Genomic DNA, 22,665 nt, shown 5'->3' with positions numbered 1-22,665 from the left:
CTTCATTATGGTGTTTAATTTTTATACATTGTTGGATTTATTGTTGTTGCTGTTGTTTAGTCACTAAGTCATGTCTGACTCCTTGCAATCCCATAGACTGCAGCACACAAGGTCTCCCTGTCCTTCACTGTGCCTCAGAGTTTGCTCAAACTCGTGTCCATTGAGTTGATTATGCCATTCAATCATCTCATCCTCTGTCACCCCCTTCTCCTCCTGCCTTCAATCTTTCCCAGCATCGGGGTCTTTTCAAATGATCTGGCTCTTCACATCAGGTGGCCAAAATATTGGAGCTTCAGCTTCAGCATAAATCCTTCCAATGACTATCAGGACTGATTTCCTTTAGGACTGAATGGTTTCATCTCCTTGCAAGAGTCTTCTTGAACACCACAGTTCAAAAGCATCCATTCTTCAGTACTCAGCCTTCTTTATGGTCCAACTCTCACATTCATATATGACTACTGGGAAAATCATAGCTTTGACTATTTGGACTATTGTCAGCAAAGTGATGTCTCTGCTTTTTAATATGCTGTCAAAGTTTGTCATAGCAGGAACAAGCATCTTTTAATTTCATGGCTGCAGTCACTGTCCACAGTGATTTTGGACACCAAGAAAATAAAATCTGCCATTGCTTCCACTTTTTCCCCATCTATTTGCTATGAAATGATGGGACTGGATGCCATGATCTTCGTTTTTTGAAAGTTGAGTTTTAAACCAGCTTTTTCACTCTCCTTTTTCATTCTCATCAAGAGGCTCTTTAGTTTCTCTTCACTTTCTGCCTTTAAAGGTGTCATCTGCATATCTGAGATTGTTGATATTTCTCCTGGCAATCTTGATTCCAGCCTGTGATTCATCCAGTTTGGCATTTCCCATGATATACTCTGCATATAAGTTAAACAAGGTGACAATATACAGCTTTGTCTTACTCCTTTCCCAATTTTGAACCAGTTATTCCCTGTAAGGTTATAACTATTGTTTCTTGACCTGTATATAGATTTCTCAGGAGACTGATAACCAGACCAGGTGGTCTGGTATTTCCATCTCTTAAAGGATTTTCCACAATTTATTTTTACCCACACAATCAAAGGCTTTCACATAGTCAATGAATCAGAAGTAGATGTTTTCCTGGAATTCCCTTGATTTCTCTATGACTGAATGAATGTTGGCAAACCGAAAGATTACTGATTTTAGATCCTTCTTCTTTTCGAATATATATGCATTTAATGCTATCAACTTCCCTTCAAGCAGTGCTTTGGCTGAATCCCATGAATTTTAAGTTGTATTTTTATTTTCACTTAGTTTAAATTTTTTAAATTAAATTTAAAAATTAAACTTACTTTAAAATTTTTAAGCCTTTGACTGTTTGTATGACAACAAACTGTGGAAAATTCCTAAAGAGATGGGAATACCAGACCACCTGACTTGCCTCTTGAGAAATCTGTATGCAGATCAAAACGCAACAATCAGAACTGGACATGGAACAATAGACTGGTTCCAAATCAGGAAAAGAGTACATTAACGCTGTCTCTTGTCACCCTGCTTATTTAACTTATATGCATTGTACATCACGCAAAATGCCAGGCTGGAGGAAGCACAAGCTGAAATCAAGATTGCCGGGAGAAATATCAGTAACCTCAGATACGCAGATGACACCGCCTTTATGGCAGAAAGCAAAGAAGAACTAAAGAGCCTCTTGATGAAAGTGAAAGAGAAGAGTGAAGAAGTTGGCTTAAAACTCAACATTCAGAAAACAAAGATCATGGCATCTGGTCCCATCACTTCATGGCAAATAGATGGGGAAACAATGGAAGCAGTGATAGACTTTATTTTCTTGGGCTCCAAAATGACACTTGCTCCTTGGAAGAAAACCTATGACCAACCTAGACAGCATACTAAAAGCAGAGACTTTGCTTTGCCAACAAAAATCCGTCTAGTCAAATCTATGGTTTTTCCGATAGTCATGTACAGATATGAGAGTTGGACTATAAAGAAAGCTGAATGCAGAAGAATTGATGCTTTTGAACTGTGGTGTTGGAGAAGACTCTTGAGAGTCCTTTGGACTGCGAGGAGATCCAACCAGTCTATCCTAAAGGAAATCAGTCCTGAACATTCATTGGAAGGACTGATGCTGAAACTGAAACTCCAGTGCTTTGGCCACCTGATGCAAAGAACTGACTCACTGGAAAAGACCCTGATGCTGGGAAAGATTGAAGGCAGGAGAAGGGGACAACAGAGGATGAGATGGTTGGATGGCATCACCATCCATCAATGGACATGAGTTTGAGTAATCTCCGGGAGTTGGTGATGGACAGGGAAGCCTGGTGTGGTCCTTGGGGTCACAGAGTCAGACATGACTGAGCAACTGAACTGAACTAAAAATTTTAAATGTCTCTTGTTATTTCTAATTTGACCCATGTGTTATTTAGAAGTGTGTCTGGTAACCTCCAAATATTTGGGAATTTTCTGGTTATCTTTCTGGTTATTGATTTTTAGTTTAATTCCACTGTGGTCTGATACATTATATGATTTTTATCATTCTGTTTGTTAAGATGTTCTTTTTTATGGCCCAGAATGTGGTTTATTTTTCTGTATTTTCTGTGTGACCTTGAGAAGAACCTATATTCTGGTGTTTTTGAGTAAAGTAGTCTACAGATGTCAGTTATATCCAGTTGATTGATGGTGCTATTGAATTCAGCTATGTTCTTTGATTTTATGCCTGCTGGATCTGTTTTTGATAGAGAAATTAGAGTGACTCCATCTATTTCTCCTTGCAGTTCTATTTCTACCAGTTTTTGCCTCATGTATTTTGAGGTTGTTTTGTTAGACACATACACTTTAAAGACTGCTATGTCCTCTTGGAGAATTGACCCCTTTGTATTATTTAATGTATATCTTTGTCCATGGTGTGGCTTACAGGGTAAAGATTCAGCCCACGACGTGGGAGACCTGAGTTAGATCCCTGGGTCAGGAAGATCCCCTGGAGAAGAAAATGGCAACCCACTCCAGTATTCTTGCCTGAAAAATCCCATGGATGGGGGAGCCTGGCAGGCTATAGTCCATACGGTTGCAAAGAGTTGGACACGACTGAGCGACTTCATATATACATATTTGTCCATGATAAGTTTCCTTGCTCTGAAGCCTGTTCTGTCTGAAATTCATATAGCTACTACTGCTTTATTTTAATTGGAGTTAGCATGGTATCGGAAAAGGCAATGGCACCCCACTCCAGTACTCTTGCCTGGAAAATCCCATGGATGGAGGATCCTGGTAGGCTGCAGTCCAGGGGGTTGCTAAGAGTCAGACATGACTGAGCGACTTCACTTTCACTTTTCACTTTCATGCATTGGAGAAGGAAATGGCAACCCACTCCAGTGTTCTTGCCTGGAGAATCAAATCCCCCAGGGACGGGGGAGCCTGGTGAGCTGCCGTCTATGGGGTTGCAGAGGCAGACACGACTGAAGTGACTTAGCAGCAGCAGCAGCAGTAGCAGCAGCAGCATGGTATATCTTTCTCCATCCTTTTACTTTATTCTATATTTGTCTTTATACTTAAGGCGGTTTCTTGTAGAAACCATATAGGTGGTCTTCTTCTTTGGTTTGTTCTGATAATCTCTGTTTTTTAGTTGATATATTTGTACCATTGTTGCTTAAAGTGATTACTGATAGAGCTGGATTAATATCTACCATATTAACTTTTTTCTACTTGTTTTCCTTGTATTCTGTTCCTATTTTCATCTTCCATTCTTTTTCTTTCTGATAATTGTGCTTTTAATTGGGGATTTTATATGACTATTTTTTCTTCCTTTTTAACATATCAATTATGCTTAAAAATATCACAGTGGTCATCATATGCATTTGCAATTAAACCAACTCCATTTTCAAATAACATTACACCACTTCATGCTTCATAACAAAATATTCCCTATTCCTCCCGCTTCCTTTGGTGTAATTTACCTCTTACACATAAGCTGTAATTTGCCTCCTATACATAAGCTATAATCCTTAAATATACTTTTACCATTATTATGTTGAACAAACTGCTACTTATTAGATCAATTAAAAGTAAGAAGAATAAGTTTTAATTTTACCCTTACTTAGTCTTCACTAATGCTCTTTATTTTTCTGTAGATCTGAGATTCTCACTTTCATCATTTTCCTTCTCTCTGAAGAACTTCTTGTGTAAGGCAGATCTACTGGCCACAAATTCCCTCAAATTTTGTCTGAGAAAATTTGTTCCTTCACTTTTGAGGGTTAGTTTCCCAGTATACAGAATGCTATGTCAGTGAGTTTTGTTGTTGCTGTTTATTCAACATTTTATTTCATTGTCTTCCTGCTTGTATGGCTTCTGAGGGGAAATAGGATATAATTCTTATCTTTGTTCTGTATATATGGTAAGGTTTTTTTTTTTCCTCTAGATTCTTTTGAGATTTTTTTCCTTTATATTTTCTTTTCTGCAGTTCTAATATAATACACCTAGGTATGGTTACATTGGCACATCCCTACTTGATGTTTTCTGAGCTTCCTGGATCTGTGATTAATTTAGGGAATTTCTCAGTTAATATTGCTTCAGATATTGCTTCTATTCCTTTCTCTCTTTTCCTATTCTATTCCCATTATATCTATTTGACACCCTTTGCAATTCTCCAACAATTCTTGGCTATTCTTTATGTTTGTTTTTTTAATGCTATTTTTTTCTCTTTTCATATTTTTCTTTTTCGATTTTGGAAATGTCTGCTTCCATACCCTCAAGCTCAGAGATTCTTTCCTCAGATGCTTCCAGCCTACTAAGAAGTTCATCAAAGTCATTCTTCATTCCTATTACAATGTTACTGACCTCTAGAATTATTTTCTTTATTCTTTCTTAGAATTTCCATCTCTCTGCTTATATTACCCATCTGTTCCTGCACATTAACTACTATTCCATCAGCACTCATGATCTTATATTTCCACCATCTGTGCTGTATCTCTGAGTCTGGTTTCAATGTTCCCTCTGCCTCTTCCAACTGTTTTTGTCCCTCATCGTGACTTGTCGGTTTTTTCTGAAAGCTAGGCAAGGTGTACTGGGTGAAAAGAACTCTGATAAATAGGCCTTTAGCAATGCGGTGGGAGGGGTGGGGTGGGGGAGTCTTCTAGAGTCCTGTGATCAGGTCTCGGTGTTTTACTCAGCCTATGCCTCTGAGCTGTGAGTGTTACAAGTGTTCCTCCATTCCCCACTGCCACAGATTAAGTGGGACATGGCTAGAGGGTGCTAGTTTGAGTACATCCTTTCCCCAGGTCATTTAGGCTCTGATAAAATTCCCAGAGTTTAGGCTCTGCTAATAAAATTTCTTTTGAGCCTAATTTAAAAGAACAAGGCTCTGGCATATTTCAAAATGGTTATTTTTCCCCTGCTTCCCTGCCAGTCCTCCAAGGGGATTTTTTTTCTTTTCCTGATAATTCATTGTGGGAACTTGTTAGAGTTCCAGGAAGTAAAACTCATGAAAGTAAACAGACACCCCCCGCCCCCTGGAATTTTTAACCCTTAAGATTTATTCAAGATACGTGTGTGCGCGCTTTACTCTTCAGGCTTCCCTGGTGCCTCAGACGGTGAAGAATCTGCCTGCAATGTTGGAGACTGAGGTTCGATCCCTGGGTTGGGACAATCCCCTGGAGAAGGGCATGGCAACCCAGTCCAGTATTGTTCTCCCCATGGAGAATCCCCATGGACACAGGAACCTAGCAGTTTACAGTCCACGGGGTCACAGAGTCAGACACAATGAGTGACTAAGCACAATCCATTACTCTTTGGGTTTCCCTACATAGGCACTGGTTTTCAAGGAGGTGTCTGCCTGTAGGTTTCTGTTCTGGCAAATTGTGCTTCTCTCTATGGCCAATCTCTCCAATTTTGTTGCTGTTGCTGTTTAGTTGCTAAGTCGTGTGGACGCTTTTGCAACCTCATGGATTGTAGCCCTCGAGGCTCCTCTGTCCATGGGATTTCCCAGAAAAGAATACTGGAGTGGGCTTCCATTTCCTCCTGCAAGGGATCTTGCTGACCCAGGGATTGAATCCATGTTTCCTGCACTGCAGGCGAATTCCTTACCGCTGAACCACCATGGATGCCCTCTCCAATTTTGAGGGCAGCTTTTTATCCTGTTACCTCACTTCTTTGGAGGATCTAAGAATAGCATTTTTAGTTTTCATTTTGTTCAAATTTTTGTTAGGATAGAGTGGCAACTTCCAAGCTCATTTAAAGTGGGTTTAATCCATCAGCGTCAGTGTGGTCTCATTATGTGGCCCCAGCTCACCCTGCTCACACTCTTTTGTATTTCCTTATCCTCTTTTAGGATTCCTAGCTCTAACACAAAGACCATGTCCAACCTACCTTGACTCACCTTAGTAGTTATGATATACAACCATGAAAAATGAAGGAAAAGAAAAATCTATCTGGGAACTAAGCTGAGAAAAAGGAGATACTTTTTAAAAATAAAACTTAGGACTAGATATTGTTCGGTATTTCTTCATTGGTTTATTTGACAAGGACTTTTTTTTTTTAATGTTTGTCTTTGTCAACTGAAAAAAAAAAAAAAACCCTACATAATCTAAAAGGTGAGAATTATGTTTTCTTCGGTGTTAAGCCCAGGAATACCATCTCTCAGTAACTTTGAAAGACTTTTCTGAAGAGGTAAAGAAGGAGTTAGGATATACAAGTGTTTTTGCAAAGCAAAACCCCCAAAACCCAGGAAATGGAAGATCAAAAGATTCCTGCTAATCAAAAGAAACCAGACATCTGAAGCTAGCGAAATTAGTGCTGTCTGCACATGGGAAGATGCAAGACCCTGGGATTATCGAAATGCTTTCTTTGATAGGGCCACTATCCCATTTTTATGCACCCTGAGTCCCCTCAGGGCGCACAGTCACTGCAGTGGCAGCCTGTTTACCTCCCCTCAGGAGCCACTGTCCTGACCATCAGGCTGGGGTGGGGGCAGGGGGCAGTCAGTGGCTGAGGGTTTTACATCCTTTGTTTACTGAAATGAGAGGTGACATTCTTTGTCCACACGCTCTTGTTTTTCTAGCTGAAACTCCTATCTTGTGTAGTCAGGAATAGGTAAATAACCATGATTTACTAAAAGCCTGGGCTTCCCAGGCGGCAGTAGTGGTAAACAACCCACCTTCCAATGCAGGAGACATAAGAGATGTGGGTTTGACCCCTGGGTTGGGGAGATCTTCTGGAGGAGAGCATGGCAACCCACTCCAGTCTTCTTGACTGGAGAATCCCATTGGCAGAGGAGCCTGGGGGGCTACAATCCATAGGGTTGTAAAGAGTCGGACATGACTGAAGCAACTTAGCATGCATGCATGCACTAAAAGACTAAAGTAGAGGTCTTCTATGGGTATTTTTGGACTTCCCTGGTGGCTCAGACGGTAAAGCCTCTGTCTACAATGTGGGAGATCCGGGTTCGAGCCCTGGGTTGGGAAGATTCCCTGGAGAAGGAAATGGCAATCCACTCCAGTACTATTGCCTGGAAAATCCCATGGACAGAGGAGCCTGGCAGGCTGCAGTCTATGGGGTCGCAAAGAGTCGGACACGACTGAGAGACTTCACTTCATGGGTATTTTTATGGGTACATCTGTTTCTGCCCTTTAAGAAACAGATGTACACTGTGGCAAAACCTTGTTAAAAATTTCTCTTCAGGCAAGATGCAAGATAGTAAAGCTCTCTTTCTAGTCAGCCTGTCATGAATAAAAAAGACAAGGGCAATCTCCACTATCTTTGAGTGAATCAGAATAGAATAAAGGTGAAGACAGGGAGACAGAAAAAAGTTCCGTGTCTAAGATAGTAGATATGACCAGCCTTTCATGTCTGAATAGTGCGTGTGTGTGTGCAAAGTCGCTTCAGTTGTATCCTACTCTTTGCAATCCTATGGACTGCAGTCTGCCAGGCTCCTCTGTCCATGGGATTCTCCAGGCAAGAAGACTGGAATGGGTTACTGTGCCCTCCTCCAGGGGATCTTCCCAACCCAGGGATCGAACCCACATCTCTTATGTCTCCTGCATTGGCAGGCGGGTTCTTTACCACTAGCGCCCCCTGGGTAGCCCCTGAATGGTAGAACCCTGCTCAAAGCAGTAAGAAATATCTCCTTTGAAAATGTCAGTGCCTTTGGAATTTTGGGTATTAATAGTCTTTACTGTTCATTTTCTTTTAGCTCATATGAATGGCTTGTTACTTCAACTAACACATATTTCATTCCTTTTTTAGTATATTCATGAAGGTTAAATCTCAAATGAAAACTACTTATGCAGACTTTTAAGAATGTTGTAACATCGGACACAAAATCTACCTAGTGATCTTTACAACAATCAAGAGAGAAAAAGAAGTTGATAAAAATTGAAGCAGCAGAAGGGGGCAGTAAAACGCAGCAGAATGCTCTGGAAGATTTTTTTAATATGCTTTCTTATTTTCAGTTAACAGAGAATTCTCCAACAAATTTCAGAGACTAATGCATTTTATATAACAGATACATGTATTTGTCTAAAATGAACACAGAAACACTAAACACAGACACAGGTGAGAAACATAAGTCTCACAAGATTATAATCTTATTTTTTATGTTGTGACATATCATGGCATAATAATCATAGTACTTTTCCACACAGGACAGGATTTAGCCATTTTGAGTTGGTTTGGGACATTAAATATTTCCCCATGACCAGCATCCCCAAATGCACTACCCATTCTATTTTACTGTCCCAGACTTACCAAAGTTAATAAGTCATAACAGTTTTTCCTCAAGTCCATAACCGGACTTCCTTTCTAAACTACACCCATCCTATTTTCTGACAGCATAGGTATATGCAACTCTCTCTACTCTATTGTGCTATATAAGTTACAGATTAAACCAAGTAGTTTAACCGAATAGGTATTTTTTAATTGAATTTCCACTATGAAATGGAGTTCAATTTCTTTAAGTTCCAAGTAATCTAAATGTGATTATTCTCAGCACCCTGTTTTGTTCACACTTTGAATTTAGTCTCCTTGCAAACAATAGAACACACTTTTATACGCAGCAGGTATACAATTAAGATCAGATGAGGACAATGATGATGATGACTTCAAAATGAATTCAGGATTACAATATAAAGCCAACAGAGTCAGAGTATGAATTCTTCCTTGGCATCTAACCAAACTCAAATTGGCAGTCCTAAATATCCACTTAAAATTTGAGTAGACACATGCTACCACTTAAAATGAAACAGAAAACTGGAATTATTAAAAGATTGTTTACATCTATGCTCTTAGCTGAAATTTCATGTAAGACTCAGTACAATAAATGGGAGTGTCACAAATGGAATGATTAAATATGACTAGAGGAGAAAGGCTTCCTGGGTGAGATGGAATTTTAGTCATTTGTCTCACGTAGAATCACATTAAGCAAAATGTTGAAAAAAAAAGTTGATTGTCTTTTTTTAAAGGGCTCTACAATGCAGCTACTTTTTTCTTTTCTCTTTTTTGGGGGGCAGGGGAGGGGGGTGGCGGAGAGGGGGTGGCATTTCACCTTCACACACCCCTCCAGACCACAAGACAGAATCAAACGAAAACAAAAGATGATGAAATTGAAAATTGTCAAAATCACCCTTCCTTCACATCCATTCCATCCGAATTCCTCATCAAATTACCTTCCAAAATGAGCCTAGAAAACTGGCCCTAATAAACCCAGACAACTGAGAAGTAAATGCAATGTTGTACTTTACTCCTTTGTCACAACTCATCATCCTAGAGAGGTAGGCAGAAAACACACACACACAAAGTAAGCTTTAAAAATCTTCCTTCAGTTGATATCTTCTGTGAGGAGCTGGTGACCAAAACAGTGAAAATCACTGCAGCAGAGAAAGAAATGCCTTAAAGCAGATCTTTTGGACGGTGAGCATCCTTAAACATCCCGGTCACCTCCGCTTCCCTTGTTCATGGGAGGAGAGGAAAGGTTATAGCAGTGACCCCTCAATCTCAGATGGACTATTTACAGGGTAAGTGCTCAGGGTCAGTTTTGAGGGGAGGAATTTACCTTTATTTCCTCTCTCCAAGAAGCAACGTCGGGGAGGTGGCATGAAGAACAGTATTTTTTATGTTGAAAACAACTTAGCTAGAAAAAGAACCTACAGGTACGTATACACTGACTCCAGCTATTACAGTTCATTCGGTCAAGTAAAAAAATAAAAAAATTTAAAGTTTTGTATGTGGGTACATCTACACGAGGTTAAGCGCAGTCACTGAAGTCAGGACACATCTGAAATACATGAGTAAAACATGTCAGCCTTTCTTGGCCCGGTTCTCCCCAGTCTCTCCAGACTGTGACTTCCTCGGCCCCCAAAAGCCGAGGGACCAGACGTGGGGGCTGGGGGGCGGGGGCGCGCGAGGGGATTCCCTGAGCTCCGGAACGTCCCAGCCCCCTGATCGATTCCGGGAGAGGAAGCCGGGAGGCCGCCCTCCCCACCCCCGCCCTCACCCAGAAAATCCACCCCGGACCCCCTCTCGGAAGCCTTGGTCCCAACCTCGACAAAAGGAAAGGCGTCTGGCGCGAAGCACGGCGCCAGCGGTGGAGAAACCGGCCGAGGGGCGCTGGAAAGTCGGAACTGGGAGGGGGCGATCCCCTTTGCACCCACCTTAGGGAAGCCAAGCGCGACTCCCCAAGTTTCCGATTTTCTAGTTTGCGCAGCTAAAAAGAAAGAAAGAAAGAAAGAAACCCTACCCCCACCCGGGTCTTACGCAATTGCTTAAGTAGAAAGAGGGGGAAAAGTTTTGGAAGGGGGGAAGGAAAGGCGGAAAGAAACAGTCATGCCGTCACGTGGGCTATTTCACGCATAAAAGGAAGGTCCTCTCCGTTAGCTTCCAGTTGTCAAAGGACTCGCAGCGTCAGAGGACGCCCCGGAACGCCGCACAGCGCCTCCTCCGGCCCCGCAGCTCCGATCCGCGCACCTCGACGCCTCCGCCGGCCCCGCGCCCCGCCCGCAGCCGAGATGCTCGCCCGGGCCCTGCTGCTCTGCGCCGCCGTGGCGCTCTGCGGTGCAGGTGAGTGAGTTCCTGGCGCCCGTGCCCGGGATTCCGCGGCTCCGTCCACCCGGGCTGAGTTTCTGCTCAGACTTCTCCCGGGAACTCCAGGTATTCTAAATACTCCCAGAATTCAGAGGCCGAGTCCGGACCACTCGAGTCCAAATAAACTGGACGGCTAGCCCCGCTTTGCCCTCAGCTCTGTTCTTCATGGGCCAGTTATTGCACCCATCTTTTCTCATCTACTAAATAGGACCGGGGATACTAATTTGCAGGTTGTCATTATAAGACAAGAAGATCTGATCAATATATGTGAGATGATTTTGTATAGCACCTAACTGCTATTGAATGAAAATAATTATATTATATAACTTCCCGAGTTAGTGCTTTCCCGTCCCAGGGAAGACCAGATTGTTTTTTAAGATAAACAGAATAGCTTAAAAGCAAGCTGTTTTTACTTTGCAAATTTCTCTATAGTTTGTTTTTGTCGTTGTTGGTTTTTTTAATGTAAATTAAGTCATGCCACCTTAATACTGTAAATCATTCAATGATCTCCCCTGACATGTGAAATAAAACCCAAATTCCCATAAACCCCACAGGATCTGCCTTCACCTTTTCTGAACTTAGCGTCCACCTCTTCCTCTTCTGTCAGGCATGCCTCAGGGCCTTTGCACTTGTTTTCCTCTCAACTTAGAATGTTCTTCCTCCAGATCTTTCTCCAGCTTTTTGACAGAAGAAAGAAGAAGGGGGAAAAAAAAAAAGTTTGATTAAAATACTTGGTCTATTCCCTCTAGTTTTGAAAGTCCTACTTTGAGCCTCTTCTAAAGGCCAATTTGAGCATCTAAAGTTTCTAAGAAAAATTTAGCAACATGATTTCCCTGGTGGAATATTCTGTTACCTTTATTTAGAAAAGGAAGTTGGTATTTCTATATTATAACCATTCTGTAAGGCAAGTCAAAAAAAAGTTTTCGAATGACTACCTGTATACTTCTTGAAATTTTTATTGTGAAGTTGACTCATAGTAAGTAAAGCAATTAAATGCTTAAGTCAAGATTGACACTGAAAAATTATTTATTCACTGTCTGTACTGTTTTTGTAGCAAATCCTTGCTGTTCCCATCCATGCCAGAATCGAGGTGTATGTATGAGTGTAGGATTTGACCAGTACAAATGTGACTGTACCCGAACAGGATTCTATGGTGAAAACTGTACCACACGTAAGTTTGTTGTTGAGTGCCCTCATTTGGAATGGGGTATATACAGTTATCATTTTACAGAATTGTGTCTTATAATGTGTCCCGTTAATTTCTTTTTCCTCTCATTGCAGCTGAATTTCTGACAAGAATAAAATTACTCCTGAAACCCACTCCCGACACAGTGCACTACATACTTACCCACTTCAAGGGAGTCTGGAACATTGTCAATAAGATCTCCTTCCTGCGAAATATGATTATGAGATATGTGTTGACGTGTAAGTACAAATCACTTTCTAGGGTTCTCAGCTGCCTCAAAGAAAAATGTACTTTATAAATTTTAGATTTTAAAACTTAATTCAAAACATGATTAAATATACCATTTAGTTTGCCTACTATCTTAATGGCCAAAAATATTGACATCCGAATCCCCTGAAGCTTCTAAAGTTCTGTCTCACAGGCAGAATTCTGCTTAAAATACTGCCTGCCTCTGCTGACCTTCACTGTTCTTGACAGTTTGTGAAGGACGCGTGGTCCCGTAGTTTACTGAATGGCCATGGGGCACAGAACTGCACCCATTAAAATAAATGAACAATTTGGATTGGGGTCGGCAAGAAAGTAACCTTTATTTCTAATGTGGGTGTCAAGCCCAGACATTTTGCTCATGGGCCTCTTGAACAATAAGTGGATGGTTATTTGAAAAAAATCAAAATGGCTAGACCAAAACATATTCTGTAAAGAATATATGCTTTATCAAAGATGCCTTTTAATGCATCATTCTTTCCTCTTTTTTGAGCACCAGTAGCAGGCTTTAAAGTATGACTACTTTAAAATAGAGTATCTTTGTATTAATTAAATTAAATTTATTCTAGTGCCACTTTGTACGTTATACAATAAAAATGAGCATTGATTTGCCCTGTGGATGGGAACAAATAACATTTTTTTCCCTCTAAAATTTCAGCGAGATCACATTTGATTGAGAGTCCGCCAACTTATAATGTGCACTACAGCTATAAAAGCTGGGAAGCCTTTTCTAACCTGTCCTATTATACCAGAGCTCTTCCTCCTGTGCCTGATGACTGCCCAACACCCATGGGTGTGAAAGGTGAGTGAGAGGAGACAGTTATATTAACTGTAACTGGGATTGGATTGATACCTAGAAAATTTGACCCCAAACTATAATTATTTGTTAATAAAACTATTTTTTCCCTTCTTATGGATATCTCTGGATATTTTTTGAACCATGGAAGCAAATAGGTGTTTTGGTATGGAAAAGTGAAAATGTTAGTCACTCAATTGTGTCCAACTCTTTGCAACCCCATGGACTGTGGCTAGCCAGGCTTCTATGTCCATGGAATTCTCCAAGCAAGAGGACTGGAGTGGGTTGCCATTCTTTTCTCCAGGGTATCTTCCTAACCTAGGTATCGAATCTGGGTCTTCTGCATTGCAGGCAGATTCTTTATCATCTGAGCCACTAGGGAAGCCCAGACATTTTGGTATAATGTCATATGTTCTCAAATTCTTTCATTAAAACTGAATTAATACTAGTTAAAGTAGATTATTCAGTAAGAGGTTGTTCCCCTATATCTTAGAACTTCCATTAATATTATGATCTTGTTCAAAGTTGTATTTTTCCTGTAAGTGAAGAAGATCCTGGTAAATTGACAGTTTACTCTCTGCTTCCTTAAATATATAAATGGGTTCTTATTTTGGCTTTCTCATTTTTTATAGGGAGGAAAGAGCTTCCTGATTCGAAAGAAGTTGTGAAAAAAGTACTTCTAAGAAGAAAGTTCATTCCTGATCCCCAGGGCACAAATCTGATGTTTGCATTCTTTGCCCAGCACTTCACCCATCAATTTTTCAAGACAGATATTGAACGAGGACCAGCTTTCACCAAGGGAAAGAACCATGGGGTGAGACGGAGTTAAATGAGAATTTGTAGCAAATCAAGTTCTGTGTGTAAAAACCTTAATGGAGTTTCCATGTTATCTCACTGGTTGAGTGAAAAAATACATAACACATACTTACATACATATATACAGATTATTATTTGTAGTTTGACTCATATTTTTAGTTTAAAATATTGGATCTGTAAAAAAGTTGTCTTCAAAAAAATTTGTTACCTTGATTACGCTGCCTTAAATATTATAAGGTGAGATTTTTGCAGCATTATTATCTCTTGGGTTTCAGTGACATAGCTTCAATTAATAAGTATTTTATATAAAAACATTTTCTGCTGCTTTTTATAAGAAATATCATATAATTAGAATGAAAAATTCTGATACAGGCTCCATATGAGATACTAATTTAGATTTATAAGCTATGGGGTTATTTTTAGTGGATAAACAAGTGAATTTATTAATTTTGTGGCTATGAAAAAAAATGTTACTGAAAAATTTTAAAGCAAACTACATCATCACATTATTTAGTAATAAATACATCCTAGGCATTTTACATAAGAACAACTTCAGTAGCAAATCAAAAATTTTCCATAATCTTCTAGGTGGACTTAAGTCATGTTTATGGTGAATCTTTAGAGAGACAGCATAAGCTGCGCCTTTTCAAGGATGGAAAAATGAAATATCAGGTTTGTTCCATTTAAATATTAAGAATTCATTACCACTCACCACCCACCTATGTTCTAAATCTCTAATGATGAAAATTTGTTTCTTACCTCTTCTTACTGATACTTTTTTAGATGATTAATGGAGAGATGTATCCTCCCACTGTCAAAGATACTCAGGTTGAAATGATCTACCCGCCTCATATTCCTGAACACTTGAAGTTTGCTGTGGGCCAGGAGGTCTTTGGTCTGGTGCCTGGTCTGATGATGTATGCCACCATTTGGCTGCGGGAACACAACAGAGTGTGTGATGTGCTTAAACAAGAGCATCCAGAATGGGGCGATGAGCAGTTGTTCCAGACAAGCAGGCTAATCCTGATAGGTAAGCAAGAAGAGCAAATCACTTAAAAAGAAAACCCTCTTCCTCAAAGAAAACTAACTTGTTTCCTTTGCTTGGGAGGAATATAATACTTGGAGTGTCATGCATGTACAATCACCTGCTCCATATTCATTCAGTCCTTCAGCTGGATTGGTCAGACACCTACCTCAATGGTGGAAAAGAAAATCTAGATAGGAATGCCAAATGACCAGTTGCATTTCAGTTGCTTGAACATTTGTGAGCAGAAAGAATTCATGTTTTCAATTTTTTATTTTGTGCCTGTAGGAGAAACTATTAAGATTGTGATTGAAGACTACGTACAGCACTTGAGTGGCTATCACTTCAAACTGAAGTTTGACCCAGAGCTGCTTTTCAACCAACAGTTCCAGTACCAAAACCGTATTGCTGCTGAGTTTAACACGCTCTACCACTGGCATCCCCTTCTGCCTGACGTCTTTCAGATTGATGGCCAGGAGTACAACTATCAGCAGTTTATCTATAACAACTCTGTCTTACTGGAACATGGTGTCACTCAGTTTGTTGAATCATTTACCAGGCAAATTGCTGGCAGGGTAAGCATTATTAGTGAAAAATAAAATAATTAAGGACTAGCTGGTAACTAGAATGTCTGCTGCAGAAAAGACTTTTCTTAAACTTACTGAAAGATTAATTATTGCTAGTAATCTTTCCTTGAAATAAGAAGGATATGTAATATATATATTTATTATTATATGATCTTGATTATAATATAATTTTACCATTATAATCTAGATCATAGAAATAATCTATAAATATTCCAGACTTATAGTTTAGGTCTCCACTGGTAGCTTCAGTTTACCTATTTGGCACTCAAGGGATGTTTTTAAAATAGAAATCTTGGGAATTCCCTGGTGGTGCAGTGGTTAGAATTTCTTGCTCTCACTGCTGAGGGGCTGGGTTCAGTCCCTGGTCAGGGAACTAAAATCCCACAGGCCACTTAGCATGGCCAAAAAAAGAAAAAAAAAAAAGTCTTACATATGCCTAAAACTCAGTTGACATGTTCTACAATTTAATTCATATTCCACAGGTCGCTGGCGGTAGAAATCTTCCAGCCGCAGTAGAGAAAGTATCAAAGGCTTCACTTGACCAGAGCAGAGAGATGAAATACCAGTCTTTTAATGAGTATCGCAAACGTTTTCTGCTGAAGCCCTATGAATCTTTTGAGGAACTTACAGGTGAGAAGCAGTTTCTAAACTTCTTCAAAGAGCCGAGGGGCAAATGGAAACAACAGAGAAGTTGAAAGCAAATTGAGCGAAGGGGTAACACTCTTCATTTTGTCAAAAGTTTGACGTTGGTTGTGTCTTTGTCCTTGTCACCCTCACAGGAGAGAAGGAAATGGCTGCAGAGTTAGAAGCGCTCTACGGAGACATAGATGCCATGGAGCTGTATCCCGCCCTTCTGGTAGAGAAGCCCCGTCCCGACGCCATCTTTGGGGAGACCATGGTAGAAGCCGGAGCACCATTCTCCCTGAAAGGACTTATGGGTAATCCTATATGTTCTCCTGAGTACTGGAAGCCTAGCACTTTTGGTGGAGAAGTAGGTTTTAAAATCATCAACACTGCCTCAATTCAGTCTCTCATCTGCAGTAACGTGAAAGGCTGTCCCTTTACCTCATTCAGTGTTCAAGATGCACACCTCACCAAAACAGTCACCATTAATGCAAGCTCTTCCCACTCGGGACTAGACGATATCAACCCCACAGTCCTACTAAAGGAGCGTTCAACCGAACTGTAGAAGCCTAGTGGTCATATTTATTTATTTATATGAACTGTTTCTTTTAACTTAATTATTTAATATTTATATGAAACTCCTTGTGCTACTTAACATCTTCTGTTAAGGAGAAAAAGGGGGTCATACTTGTGAAGATTTCCATGTTGATTTTAAAGATGTCGAAGTTTCTTCAAGTTAAAGGGGAAAGCAGTTTTCATTCTTCTGTACAATCCAATGGGAAATGAGTATGACATCTTTTTACTTGAATTTCAACTTATAATAAGAACAAAAGCTAAATTTGAACATGTAAGTGCTGTTGCAAGATGACAAAATGCTGCACATTTCGACACTGTCAATATTTCCAGGGTGTCTCCTATGATGCCTGAGAAACAGCTGTCTACTCACTGGTCCTTCTATGGTCTTTTAGCCTTTTGCAGATCAGTTTACTTCGTCTATTTTGTTTTCCTGGTTTTAAGGTCTGAGTGTGTGTTTTTTGGACTCTGCCTGTACTTTCTTACCTGAACTTATGCAAGTTTTCAGGAAATCCTCAGCTCAGAACTACTACAAAAGGCCTTTACAAAAAGGTATACATTCGTTTTAAGTGAAAGGCAGAGAACTTTACAAATAAACTATAATCTAATAAAAAGCCCAATAATTAAAGCCACAGGGGGGTTCTTGACACCAAGAAAGTATTCCTATTCTAATTAATGTCTTTCCTCATTTAAAAGCAAATAATTGCTGAATAGTTCCCAGGGAGACAATGCTTCTTTTCCACATCTCATTGTCAGTTGACATTTTCTGGTACTGTATATTAATTTAATTTATTGAGAGCTATTATATCTTCTTAGGATGACTGTTATAAACTGGGTTTAAGGCTGCATGGTGTTCTTTTTTGGCATTATGTCAGAATCAATGTATCTTTTAGGATTACCTCTCCGGATTATTACTATAACATAAGTGTTTGGATTAAGATTTGTGAAAACATGTTAGGAATCCAACTCTGGTATATTGAGCTGTAAAGTTGGAATTCATCTTTAAGGTTTACCTATTCACCAGCCCACAGAGAACGTTGTCTCATTACCCTGGATGTGCTATAACACTGATAGTGTACACATTTTTGAAGGACTTGTGGATGTTTCATTAATTCATTCACCCCTAACTTTCTGGAGAAACATTCTTTACAAAGCACTGTGGGTCTTAATATTTTTAAATCATGCACTGAAAATCAGTATTTATGTAAATAATTGAAAAAGTGTGCCTGTTAGGCAGAGGGAGAAAAATGAAATTTCATTAAAGAGAAATAACTCAGGGGAATTTTCAAGATTTTATGTTTAAATGATTTATGGTTAAGAAAGAGTCAATAGTAGAAGAGCTTGTATTAAAAAACTGTTACCTTCACTGATTTTTTAAAAAACTGATTTGTTAATATCTGAATGACTGAATCTGGGAATTTGGAATATGTGTGTTTTGGTGCCTCAGACTATGTATGATTAAATTAATTTATGTAAACTGTAAGTGTTGAAACAAATAGCTGTTTATTTTTGTATTATTTAAAAATTGAAAACCTCTTCTAAAATAAATAAATTTTGACTGTTTCTGTATATCTTTGTCATGAGATGATTTCTGTAAAGCATCATTCTTCCATCTCTCCCAAACTGGACTGGCCCTTAGTGAAATGGTTCTGCCCTCCATCATATAGAGGTCTTAAGGTCACTGTTATAATCTCTCATACATGGAAACACTGTATTTGAAAATGGGTGCTTTGTCCTATAGAAGAGAGATAGCAACAAACTTATTTTCATTGCCTAATCTTAGAAGTAGGAAAAAAAGTACACAAAAGGCAAAGAATAAGGCAAAGCTGCTAAGGAGGCACAGAATCTAAAAGAAAGTTGAAAGAAGGAGACTAAGTTCTCTTGGGTGAATCGCTGATACCAGGTTCATTGGCTCTGTCATTAGCTACTCTGGACATCTTGGTAATTTCAATATCCACATGGACTGCATGTTTCACATCCTGCCTGGGGTCTCTTGTCTTCTATTCTAGTGTTCCCTTCTTCCATATTTCCTATGATCATACAGACTTTGATCTCATCATTAATACTGTACCATTTCCAAAATCTTCATTTCAATCATCTTTTACTACCAACACTTGCAGCTCACGTATTTTAGTACTCATGCTCTAACATCTAGCTTCAAATTCACTGAACCTATTGATTCACCAAACCTTATCACCTCCTATCTCCTCATTTCCTTCCTTATGCATCTAACTCAGATTCCATCTTGAGACATCATTGTCCATCTTGAGACTCATTCCCTCATTTCTTGGTCTACTCTCTACTGTACGTAACTGACACAACTTAATTTCAGCCATAAACGAATTATTTGACTTCTCAGTAGCATTCAACACAAATGTCTATAGCGGCTTTACCATAAGATTTTTTTTATTGGCTTCATGGTTTATACTCTCCTCATCTTTCCCCCCTTCCATAAAGAGTTGCTACTGGGTTGTTTATTTTTAAAGCTCTTCATACATTGTATGTGGTGTGTGTGTGTGCTCAGTCACTCAGTTGTGTCTGATTCTTTGCAACCCCATGAACTGTAGCCCTCCAGGCTCCTCTGTCCATGGGATTTCCCAGGCAACAGTGGGTTGCCATTTCCTCCTCCAAGGGATCTTCCTGACCAGGGGTTGAACCTGCATCTCCTGCATTGGCTGGTGGATTCATTACCTCTGATCCACCTGGAAAACCCTCATCATCACTATAAATTAAAGTGTCCTGATTCCTCTTTCTCTTCTTTATCTGTACTCTTCCAGGTTAATCCCATCCAAGTTTATAAACTGAACCACTAATTAATCACTCTCAGATTTGTTTCTAGAACCAATCTCTGTCAATTAACAACTCAAATTCATATTTTAGTAGCTTATTTTATATCTCTGCCCTTTCAGCAACACATACTCCAAATAATAATCATTCAATATTAAAGACACCACTATTACCTAGTTTTCAAGCAAAAGCATCTCTTTCCTTCACACTCATAGCCAGTCCAGCAGCAAATCTGTTGTCTATATTCCCACATACAAATCTTAAATCTGTCACTTTCCATCCAACTCCATTGCAATCAACCTAATCGATGTAATAATCTCTTAATTAGTGTTCTCTATTCTTGCCTCATTCTAAATCACTGTCATAGCAATGAGAGTGATTATTTTCAGACATAAATCATAGCATGCCCCTACGCTTGTTTGAAATCTCAGTTCAGTTCAGTTCAGTCACTCAGTCGTTCCGACTCTGTGACCCCATGGACTGCAGCATGCCAGGCTTCCCTGTGCATCACCAACACCCAGAGTTTACTCAAACTCATGTCTATCAAGTCGGCGATGCCATCCAACCATCTCATCCTCTGTCGTCCCCTTCTCTTTCCACCTTCAATCTTTCCCAGCATCAGGGTCTTTGCCAAGGAGTCAGTTCTTCACATCAGGTGACCAAAGTATTGGAGTTTCACCTTCAGCATTAGTCCTTCCAATGAATATTCAGGACTGATTTCCTTTAGGATTGATTGGTTGGATCTCCTTGCTGCCCAAGCTACTCTCAAGAGTCTTCTCTAACTCCACAGTTCAAAACATCAGTTCTTCAGCACTCAGCTTGCTTTATAGTCCAACTCTCACATCCACACATGACCACTGGAAAACCCATAGCTTTGATCAGATGGACCTTTGTTGGCAAAGTAATGTCTCTGCTTTATAATATTCTGTCTAGGTTGGTCATAGCTTTTCTTCCAAGGAAATCTGATGATTTCCTATTCCACAATGGATAAATCTAAACTTATCCTATGTACTTAGTGATCTACCCCTGCCTATATCAGTCATGTCTGCTACGATTTTCCACCCTCATTCCACTTTTCCACTTTGGAAAATAGTTTGGGAGTCCCTTCTAAAACAAAAAATCATCTACAATATGTATCATCTTTATATTTAAGCTGTTAACAAATTACCACAAACTTACTAGCTGAAAACAACACAAATTCATTGCCTACGGTTTTGGAGGCCAGAAGTAAGAATAGGTCTTGTGAGTTAAAATCAAACAGTGAGCAGCACTGTGTTTCTTCTGGAAGCTCTAGGGAAGAATCTGTTCCTTACCTTTTCCCAGCTTCTAGAAGCCACTTGCAATTCCTTGGCTCATGTCTCTCTATCTTCAAAGCCAGCAGGGTAGCATCTTCAAATATCTGTGACTCTGACCTTTTTGCCTTTCTCATTAAGGCCCTTTTGATTGCTTTGAGCCCATGAAGATAATCAAGGAAATTCTTCCCTCCTCAAAATCCTTAATATATTTGCATATACAAAGTCCCTTTTGTCACATAATGCAACATATTCACAGATTCTAAGGATTGGGCCTGGACATCTTTGGAGGGCCATTATTTTTCCTACCATATCATATAATCTAGCCAATGATCTCTTGGGTATTTACACTAGAAAAATAAAACCTATATTAGTGCAAAAATCTGTTCAACACAAAAATAGCTAAAAGCTGGAAATTATCCAAGTGTCCTTTAATAGGTTAATGGTTAAATAAAATGTGGCAAACTGGTATATCTATACCATGGAGTACTACACAAAACAAACAAATGAAACTATTGATACACATAATAATTTTGGTGGAACACAAGGGAATTACGCTGAGTGTAAAAAAACCAATCTTTAACAGTTACCTATGGTAAGAGTCTATTATATAACATTTTTTGACTAACAAAAGTTTAAGGATGGAGAATTGATTAGTTGTTACCAGATTAGGAATGGTGGGATGCGTAGCTATAACTATAAAGGGGTAGCATGAAAGCTTTGTTCTGGGATAAATGAAACTCTCATAAATTACTGATGATAGTGTCAAAGATTATAGCCATTTTGGAAGCCACTCTGGCAGTTTAAACATACCCTATGTCCAGCTATTCTACTTCCAGCTACTTACCTAAGAAAAATGAATATATGTGTACATAGAAGACTTAAGACTGTCTGTGGCCACTCTTCCAAAAAATTGCAGAGGGTGGAAAGATCCCAAACTCATTTTACAAGGCCACCATCATCCTGATACCAAAATAAGACAAAGATACTACACAAACAAAAAAACTACAGACCAATATCACTCTTGAACACAGATGCAAAAATCCTCAGCAAAATTCTAGCAAGCAGAATCCAACAACACATTAAAAGAATCATACACTAGGATCAAGCGGAGTTTATCCCAGGGATGCAAGAATTTTTCAATATATGCAAATCAATAAATGTGATACACCAAATTAACTAACTGAAAGATAAAAACCATATGATCATCTCCATACATGCAGAGAAAGCTTTTGACAAAATTCAACACCCATTTATGATAAAAAAAAAAAAAACTCTCGAGAAAATGGACATATAAGTAACCTACCGCAACATATTAAAGCCCATATATGACAAACCCACAGCAAACATTCTTCTCAATGGTGAAAAACTGAAAGCAGTTACTCTAAGGTTAGGAACAAGACAAGGGTGCCCACTCTCACCACTATTATTCAATATAGTTTTGGAAGTCCTAGCCATGACAGTCAGAGAAGAAAAAGAAATAAAAAGAATCCAGATTGGAAAAGAAGTAGAGTACAAACTCTCACTGTTTGTAGATGACATGATACTCTTCATAAAAAACCCTTAAGATGCCACCAGAAAATTACTTGAACTAATCAATGAATTAGTAAAGTTGCAGGATGCAAAATTAATATGCAGAAATCCCTTGCATT

General features: G+C 39.3%; 1 protein-coding gene and 1 long non-coding RNA gene across 2 annotated transcripts; one reads left to right on the top strand and one right to left on the bottom strand.

Moving 5' to 3' along the window:
- Nucleotides 1-8,398: 8,398 nt before the first annotated feature.
- On the bottom strand, nucleotides 8,399-10,933 carry LOC138415730 (uncharacterized). Its single transcript, XR_011247376.1, has 3 exons — nucleotides 10,635-10,933; nucleotides 10,037-10,258; nucleotides 8,399-9,931 (listed from the first exon to the last, which is right to left on the bottom strand). It is a non-coding gene; the product is annotated as an uncharacterized lncRNA (long non-coding RNA).
- On the top strand, nucleotides 10,788-18,503 carry PTGS2 (prostaglandin-endoperoxide synthase 2). Its single transcript, XM_069544148.1, has 10 exons — nucleotides 10,788-11,040; nucleotides 12,119-12,235; nucleotides 12,346-12,489; nucleotides 13,173-13,316; nucleotides 13,943-14,124; nucleotides 14,715-14,798; nucleotides 14,910-15,156; nucleotides 15,439-15,725; nucleotides 16,220-16,367; nucleotides 16,517-18,503. Exons 1-10 carry the CDS (start codon nucleotides 10,989-10,991, stop codon nucleotides 16,924-16,926), a joined length of 1,815 nt encoding a protein of 604 aa, XP_069400249.1. The 5' UTR covers nucleotides 10,788-10,988; the 3' UTR covers nucleotides 16,927-18,503.
- Nucleotides 18,504-22,665: the final 4,162 nt, after the last annotated feature.

This window comes from Ovis canadensis, chromosome 12 (assembly GCF_042477335.2).
Source record: "Ovis canadensis isolate MfBH-ARS-UI-01 breed Bighorn chromosome 12, ARS-UI_OviCan_v2, whole genome shotgun sequence".
Taxonomy (NCBI): Eukaryota; Metazoa; Chordata; class Mammalia; order Artiodactyla; family Bovidae; genus Ovis; species Ovis canadensis.
The sequence above is the reverse complement of the archived record's forward strand: the minus strand, read 5'-3'. Positions and strand labels throughout refer to the sequence as shown.